This window comes from Sphaerodactylus townsendi, linkage group LG01 (assembly GCF_021028975.2).
Source record: "Sphaerodactylus townsendi isolate TG3544 linkage group LG01, MPM_Stown_v2.3, whole genome shotgun sequence".
NCBI lineage: Eukaryota > Metazoa > Chordata > Lepidosauria > Squamata > Sphaerodactylidae > Sphaerodactylus > Sphaerodactylus townsendi.
This window is the reverse complement of record NC_059425.1, coordinates 19,604,164-19,613,237: the sequence shown is the minus strand read 5'-3', so window position 1 is coordinate 19,613,237 and position 9,074 is coordinate 19,604,164. Positions and strand designations below refer to the sequence as shown.

Sequence of the window (9,074 nt, the reverse complement as noted above, 5' to 3'; positions counted from 1 at the left end):
TGAATACTTTCCATCTATGCAGAATCTCTCCCTTGGGGGTGCCCCCTCTCTCCCCTTTTCTCAGGTTGGGTTTTTTCTTCCTTTCCCCATTCTCGGCTCATCTCATACGTTCACAGAGGCGAGGTTTGCCAAGTAGAAGAAAAGCCCTTATAAGGCCCTGTTTGTTTTCTTTGCAGGCACCTGCGCTGGGGGGCCCAGCGTAGGGCAGCAACCGTTTTCCATCCCTCTGGCTTCATTTTTGCTCATTCCCGCTGGCTGGGACTGGCTGGGAAGGGGTGGGGAGAGGAAGACGCTCAGGGGATGAGGTCATACCGAAAAGAGTATAAAACTTCTTCTCCGCCGTGGCTGACACAGAAGGCAAGTGTGCTCCTTCCAGGCAGGGAAGAATCTGCGTCTGCCACAGGTGCCCCACTGCTTGGAATGTCAAACAGCCGTCCCAGCTGAGACACCACAAGAGTTGGACCTCCAGCCCAAGCAGCTCCTGTTCCCACCAAGGGCCGGTGGGTGATTATTCCAAAAGATCACTGCATCATCCTTCATCCCACAACACTGCTGTCTTGGTAACTGGCTGTTGCATTGCTCAGATAACCATACTGTTGCGATTGTCCTGGAGACCCTTCATCTGATACCTCTGTTGCCCAGCAATCCCAAGTCAGTCTCTCCCATCCACCTGAGGATACAAGGTGAGTGAACAGCTGTGAATGATGTGCTCACTGGGTTTGATTCCCAGCTCTGCCACCTGAGCTGTGGAGGCTTATCTGGGGAATTCAGATTAGCCTGTGCACTCCCACACACGCCAGCTGGGTGACCTTGGGCTAGCCACAGCTTCTCAGAGCTCTCTCAGCCCCACCTACCTCACAGGGTTTGTTGTGAGGGGGGAAGGGCAAGGCGATTGTAAGCCCCTTTGAGTCTCCAGCAGGAGAGAAAGGGGGGATATAAATCCAAACTCTTCTTCTCTTCATCTGCTGTTGGATGCACAGAGCCAGCATGGTATAGTGCAGGGGTCTGCAACCTGCGGCTCTCCAGATGTTCATGGACTACAAATCCCATCAGCCCCTGCCAGCATGGCCAATTGGTGTAGTGGTTAAGAGCAGAAGGCTCTAATCTGGAGAACCAGGTTTGTTTCCCCACTCCCCCACATGAAGCCTGCTGGGTGACCTTGGGCCAGTCACAGTTCTCAGGACTCTCTCAGCCCCAAGGTGTCTGTTGTGGGGAGGGGAAGGGAGGGTGAGTGTAAGCCACATTGAGAAAAGTAGGGTATGAAAACCAACTTCTTTTTCTACTACTACCATTGGTTATCGCCATTGGTTTTGGCGTGGAGATGAGTGAGCCAGATCATCTATGCTATCTATGAATTCTCTTACAACTTAGGTTACAAGCTATGTTTTATTTATGTTTCTTTACATTGTTTTGCCCGCTTGGGGGATTCAGAGCAGATGACAATGTTATCTTCTCCTGAGCCACTCTGAATTTTGCATGTTCCTCACAGGTAGATAAAGCTGGAGGTGGCTGAAGTCTGCATATCTTATCTCTCTCATAACAGGAAACTTTCCATAGGAATGAAAAGGGTCTATTTTTACTTATACCTTGCATTTTATTTTTATCTATACCTTGCTTTTCTCTCTAGCGGGGACCCAAAACTGTTTATATCACCATTCTTCCTTCCTCCATTTTTATTGTAAACATTTGTATGCCACCTTTCCACCTAATATAGGGTCCCCATGATGGCAAACAAAATGATGTTAAAATTTAGGTAAACTTACATTAAATATTTAAATAAAATACAAACACGGGCACCTAATCAGGAAGGAGGGCCACTGGGAGCTAGTGAGGGTATGCAGAACAAAACAAAACAAAAAGACTTCCCTCATTAGTGGAAGACAACAGCAAATGGAGAGAGACCAATCTTCCTGAGGATAGAGTTCCAAGGTTTTGGTGGTACAACTAAGAAGTCTCTCTCGAGGATTGCCAGACAATATGAAGGAGGGTTTGATTCCTCACTCCTCCACATGAGTGGAGGTCTCCAATCTGGTGAACCAGGTTTGTTTTCCCCACTGGAGTGGCTGGTTAGGTTCTTGATCGGAGGCAGTCATTTTGTCCTTACACAATGACATCCCTGTGAGGTGGGTTGGCATGAGGCAGAGTAAGAAGGAGAGACGAGTTCAGATTTTTACCCCATTTTTCTCAACCAAATGGGTCTCAAAACAGCTTACCATCACTTTCTATCCCCCTCCCCACAACAGACACCTTGTGAGGCAGGTGGGGTTGAGAGAGTTCTGAGAGGACTGTGACTGGCCCAAGGTCACCCAGGAGGCTTCATGTCAAGGAGTGGGGAAAACAAACCTGGTTCACCAGTTACTTATCCACGGTCAATCCACAAGTTCCACGGCACCCTAGTCCAACACTTCAACCACTGTCCCACACGAGTTTTCCAAGATCCTTCGAGGAGATAAGAAAACCTTGTAAGTAAAAAACTGAGGCAAGAAAAGTACCCTGAGGCTCTATGATCCCACCCATCCTTCTTTACTTATATCAGGTCTCCTGTGGCTATTTATCAGGAGATGGTATATCTAACATGTAGTCACACACTTCGATGGTCTTCAGCAAATCATTCCTCTGATTTAACCCTTGTCCGCCTGGCTGCTCTATGGGAGTAAGAACACCAGCCTTTTTTATGGGGATGTTGTAACAATGGCTAAAGCAATTTATGTGAAGCACTTTCAGATACTTGATACCTGCTACAGAAATGTAAATTGTCATTTTTCTGTTAGGATGCACTGAAATGCCACATAGATGGGGAAACTCCTGGGTTCTCCATGATCCTTTTTCAGGCTGGATGTGAATCAAAAATTCAATTGTTATAAAAAGTGAGAAAAATACATTATGGGGCAGGACACTCCCCAATCCCCCCTTAAGCAGTTAGTAATAACCTTAAGATAAAAAGAAAGAACAACTTGTACAGAGAAGTATAATTACATAATCTATCTCACTCCCATTCCAAGGCAGATTGTGTAATTCTCCATCCTCTTTCTCCATCCATGAACATCCATACTGTCATCCATGCCAATGGCATGTGATAACTAAATTGAACTTCCATGTTCTTGGAATTATGGCAGCATATCTTCGTCTGCCGATTAATCCCACCCAGAGGAGAGCCTTGGCTACTGCAAGATGTAATGTGCTGCCATCTTCTCTGCTGGAGGGAAGATTCAAGAATATGGAACGTTCTAAAAGAGTTTGTTCATGTGATCTGATTACGGTTGAAACACTTGACCATTCTCTGTTTGTATGCCCTAAATATGATGAGATACGCATGAAATACATGAATTCCATTTTCTTGCAATGTTCTCAGTGGCAAGAGTGTGATAAGATACCCAATCTCCTGAACAGCTCTGATGTGCTCTTTTGTGAAACTGTTGCAGATTTTATCCTGGAAATTAGTAATTTTAACTGTATTTCTCAAAGTTGTTTTGCTTTAAAATATTGTCCTGTTTTGTATGCCAATAAAGGCTTGTGTGTGTAACTTCCATGTTCAGAAGAAGACTACAGGAGACCAATGAGATTCTCTTTGTGCCCTGTGTGTGAACTTCCCACAGCCAGATAGAAGCAGATAGATTAGAAGGGTTTTTTTGCCGAATTCAGCTGGGCTCTTTTTTTCTGTTTTAAAATCTCTGTAGGAATCTCAACAGAAGCATGTTTGTGCTGTGTGAACTTTGGAAGGAAAAAAAACTGCAATATTGGTTCTTTGGAATGTGGAGGAATAGATTATATTTCAGGGCGGCAGAACAAACTATTTAGCTGGCACCTCGGGCTAGGTTTCTCAGTGCCTGAAAATATGTTTTTGCACATCCTCAAGGGAGTCACTGGATGGTCTTTAACTATGCTCCATCAGCCCAACCATGGACAATCTCCCTCGGTAATTTACCTGAGGTTTGACCAAACATGGTCCACACACACCTTCAAGCATTTCTTGGCAGCGTTTTGGAGAGAAATTTCCCTTTTTTATATACAAAGGAAATACAGCCAGTTCCAGCCGGAGCTGGGAATGTTCAGTCTGGAGAAGAGGAGGTTGGGGGGGGGGGGGGGCATGATTGCTCTTTTTGAAGTATTTTAAAGGCTGTCCCTTAGAGGAGGGCAGGGAACTGTTCCTGTTGGCAGCCGGGTTACCCAAATGGCCCAGATGTGCAAATACCTTGACCATAGGAATGTCCTCCCTGTAAGGAGTCAGAAGCCAAACACACCTGTGTTTAGGGCAAATATTATTGGGGCTGCATAGTCTGATGTATACCAGAGTCTCAGAGAAAAATAAGCAAAGGGAATTAGCAATACTAGGAAAAGCTCTACACACCCTAAATTCTACTAGAGCCTACTTAGATCCTGACCTATGTACACAATATGGGGAGGGGGAGAGGAGAGCAGGCTAGCAGACATCTCTGATCCAGCGAGGCTGAAGTCCAAAGTTTGTGGATGAAAGGTGGAAAAGCTGGCTAGGTGCAAAACAGGGCAAAAGGAGGGGCACGATCTTTGCAGATGCCTTCATTGGGATAGCAGAGCCGATGCAAAAGACGCATCCCTCACAAGACATTTTGACACTTAGGAATTTGAAGCCAGTTGTGGGAACCCAATAGCTGGAACACATCTGAGATTCTCGGGGATATCTTTATACCTCACAGGTGTACAGATAGAGAAATCAGATGCTTCTAGAAGCAGATTGGGTTGAGTGAAAAGATTCCAGACCTGACTGGTTGATCAGTAAGTTAACAAGGAAGGGAAAGTTGGAGGTATTGGTTACTCCTTTGATAAAGTGAAGACCCAATTGGAATAGCAAACTTAGTTGTATGGCGCCCATTTGTTGGGGTCTTAATTCCTGAGGAGATATGGTGAGGGAAAATAAATATATCAAGCAGGGATTGATGGGTTGATGTATCCAGTCTAAACCAATAAGGCAGATCCTGTTATTGTCTGTGAAAGGCTGAATGTAATTAACCAAGACTGTTGCTATCTTAGGGTGGGGTGATGGTGGTCGAGCTCATGTTTGTTTTTCCCCCAAGCCTAGGCTGACCAGACGTCCCGCTTTTGGCAGGACAGTCCCGCCTCCAAACAATTTGTCCCGCGTCCCGCGGGTAATTTCAATTGTCCCGATTTCTGGGGCGCAAGGCAGTGTCACAGGGCGGGAAATGGCAGTGCCCCAGAAGGCAGTGCGCTCCTGCGGCCGTGCACGCATGCACGGCCCCCCACCTACCCACCCGTCCCAGTTCACAAAGGTGACCATCTGGTCACCTTACCCAAGCCCAGTCTCTCTTTGAAGCCCCCGACTGCTTCATTTCCCCTCCTTCATCTTCCAGATTAAAGGCAGACACTCTAATTTACTATCTCCCACTTTAGTGAAGGCCAACTTTAAGAAATAAAATGAGCAGGATGCATAACTCCAACCTCAAAGTGGTGCTTGGAGATCGCCCAGAGTTACAGCTGCTTTCCAGACTACAGAGATGAGTTCCCCTGTAGAAAATGTTTTGAAGAATGGGCTCTAGATATTACAGCTGTTAAGGTCCCTCCCCAAACTCTGCCCTCCCCAGTTTCCACCTCAAACCTCCAAGAATTTCCAAGCCTGGAGTTGGTAATTCTAGGCTACTCAATACATACACATACTTCACAAGTATCCTACTGCGTATGTAGAAAGCTGCTTTATCCTGAGTCAGACTTTTGACAGATAATTCAAAATTATCTGACTGGCGGCAGCCCTTCAGGGTCTCTAGCAGACAGAATTTCTCCCGGCCTAAATGTCTGCCTAGAGCTGTAGAGCAAGTGTGGTGTAGTGGTTAAGAGTGGTGGACTCTAATATAGGTTTGATTCCCCACTCCTCCACATGAGTGTATACCCTAACCTGATGAACCAGGTTTGTTTCCCTGCTCTTTCACATGAAGCCTGCTGGGTGACCTCTGGTCAGTCACTGTTCTCTCAGATCTCTCTCAGTCCCACCTGCCTCACAAGTAAGGTGACCAGATGGTCACCTTTGTGAACCGGGACGGGGTAGGCGGCCGTGCGCGCGCAGCCGCAGGAGCGCACTGCCTTCTGGGGCTTGCTGTTTCCCACCCTGTCAGGGCGGGAAACGGCAAGCCCCAGAAGGCAGTGCTCTTGCGGCCCTGCGTGCGGGAGGCTGCTGCACTGCCTTGCGCCCCAGAAGGCAGAGCGGCAGCCTCCCAAAAATCGGGACAAATTAAAGAACCCGTGGGATGCGGGACAAATTGTTTGAAGGCGGGACTGTCCCGCCCAAAGCGGGACGTCTGGTCAGCCTACTCACAAGGTGTCTGTTGTGGGGAGAGGAAGGGAAAGGAGTTTGTAAGCCACTTTGAGGCTCCTCCAGTTAAGAAAAGCAGTGTATAAATCCAGACTCTTATTCTCTATAACTGCCAGGACCTTTCTGTTTGCAAAGCAGACGTTCTATTACTAAGCCTCTACCTTGCTGACACTAATTTTGCCCCTCAACTTTGCTCTCTCTTTTAATAGGAACCATGGGAATCCAAAGACCATTTCTGGTAGCCATCTGGATCCTGCTGCTGTGCCCTCGGGGTTCGCCAACAAGCGTAGGGCACCCTTTGCCTGTATTTCTCAAAGATAATCCCGTTCACTTGTCTCCCTCGGGGAGCAACCCCCCAGCAGTGGTCAAAGACAAGCCTTTGTTGCCTGCTCCCGCCAAATCTTCTCAAGAAGAGGAGGATTATTACGATGACTATCTTTTCACCACGGACCCTCTGGAAATGCCTCGCTCTCCACAGACGCCCCCTCCGCACTGTGACTACCACCACTGTCGCCATCTTCAAGTGCCCTGTGCCGAACTGAAAAATGCCCACGGGTGTTTGTGCCCAGGCCTCACCAGTCCAGATGTGGCCCCAGAGCCACCGCACCTGCAAACTGTCCACATTAGCGAGGGTGGCATCAGTTTATATTGGTGTGCGCCGTCCTCTCCGGTGGAGAAATACCATGTGATGTACCAGGCGGTTGGGGAGGCCATTGAGTCTGGCCCGGCCCTCAACAGCACCTTCCGATTGGCGACAATATCGGGGTTATTACCTGATAAGCAATATTTGGTCTGTGTTATTGCTTCCAACCAGGCTGGTCACAGCCCCACAGACAATGGACAGAAGGAACATGGCCCCTGCCGTCTGGTCCACACCCCTTCTCATCAGATGCCCTATGTCTATGTAGCTGCGGGACTGGCTGCCGCCCTCATCCTCGTGGTAATCTCCGCCCTGGGTTGGCATTTCTGCTTACGCCGGAGGAAACATTTGCTCCACGGATCCCGGGACAATATTTTGGACGGTGAGCCGGGCCTGGATGGCACCACAAACAGCACCTTCCGGAGTGAGGAACACTTATAACCGGATCTCCAACAGATCTCTCTCCAGAGTGAAGTGGATTGGACCAGGCAGACATTTCTTACAGACCTGGGAGAAGAACAGGCTCTTCAGGTTCTTGCTTCTGGTGGTGGAGACAGCATCTGCATGAGAGGTGTTGGAGGGAAGAAAGGGAATAACTTCTTGCTGCCCCACAGCTTTTGAAAAAGCAGGTGCTGCCTCAGGGATGGAGGAGTCCATTTTGTACTACCAATACTGGAATTTGCATCTTTTGCATATATCCATCCCCGAGATCTTTGTTTGAGGAAAGGTGCTCATGCATAAACCGTGGCAACTCGGCCAGTATCACAGACATTGCCTCCCCCACATAAATATACTCAGGGACAAAAAAAAATGCAATGAACTTAGCATGTCCCCACCACACCAAATCAGCATGAAGACTCCAGAGTCTGCCTTTTGATCATTTGGGAGTGACCAGAAAGTAGAGGAGTGGAGGCACCCTGGTACTAAAGATTCCCTCAAGAGAAGGATGTTGTATGATTTCTGCCTATTTATGTATTTATTATTTAAGTTTGAAAATAATGCAGAGGTACAAAGTTGATCGGGGGTGAAACAAGAGATAGTTAGAGCTGAAAATAAATACCTGTTGTGTGTGTCCTCAGCCAGTACCATAGTGGAGAAAATATATATTTAAGGTGTCAAGTTTCATAGCTGTTCTGGGGATAGAAAAGTATATACTTGCTCATCCAGAAGAACATGGCAGCTACAAATGAGTCAAGATATGTACTTGGCAACTGAGTCTGATACTGGTTTACTAGGTGTGGCTTTCCCTATAGCATCGTTGAAGTTGTAGTTTCATTAGTTGCTTTCTTCCCACATACTCCCCTTTTTGAACTATAGAATTCTGAGTTCTTTGGGATGGGGGAATGGCTGTTTATACCAGTCTGTACCATGTGTGCATTGAAGGCAGGCTGGATCCCATGAACCTGTTCTGCTAAGGATCTGTTCTGCTTTGGCAGGAAGCGCATCAACATTAAGCTCTTTGTGCCAAAAGACTGTTAACAGAGCAAATGGATCGGGCACAATATACCTAAGCTCAGCTGTAAGCTCAGTGTGGATCTCTTATCACAGTGATGGCGAACCTTTTCGAGACCGAGTGCCCAAATTGCAACCCAAAACCCACCTATTCATCGCAAAGTGCCAACACAGCAATTTAACCTGAATACTGAGGTTTTAGTTTAGAAAAAATGGTTGGCTCCGAGATGTGCGTTACTCAGGAGTAAGCTTGGTGAAGCAATCGTGCAACGCTTCGAATGGGTGAATCACGAACCTAGGAGGGTTTAATCAGAAGCAAGCTCCATTGCCAGCAACCGAGCTTACTCCCAGGTAAAGGATCGTGCCCAGGCCAGCCTAGATGCACGTGTGTGTGTGTGGGGGGGAGTGATTTTCTGCCCCTCCACATGACAGACTCTGTGCACGCGTGCCCACAGAAAGGGCTCTGAGTGCCACCTCTGGCACCCGTGCCATAGGTTCGCCACCGCTGTCTTTGCCATCGCGTTCTCCTTTCCACCACGAATCCCGAAAACTGTGATTTTATGGGAAGCTGCCCATTTGGGACCCCTAACTTTTGGGTTATGGAAGTAATGGCTCCATGTTGTACAACAATTATTTTATTTGAGAACCACCTTGAACACGTGTAGAGACAGCAAAATGTAACTC

The 9,074-nt window shown here is 47.4% G+C and overlaps 1 protein-coding gene across 1 annotated transcript; it reads left to right on the top strand.

Annotated features, from left to right (window-relative positions):
• The first annotated feature begins 284 nt into the window (after positions 1-284).
• LRRN4CL (LRRN4 C-terminal like) lies at positions 285-8,583 on the top strand. Its single transcript, XM_048519510.1, has 2 exons — positions 285-683; positions 6,508-8,583. The coding sequence occupies exon 2, from the start codon at positions 6,513-6,515 to the stop codon at positions 7,377-7,379; it is 867 nt and encodes a 288-aa protein (XP_048375467.1). The 5' UTR covers positions 285-683; positions 6,508-6,512; the 3' UTR covers positions 7,380-8,583.
• The last annotated feature ends 491 nt before the right edge of the window (positions 8,584-9,074 follow it).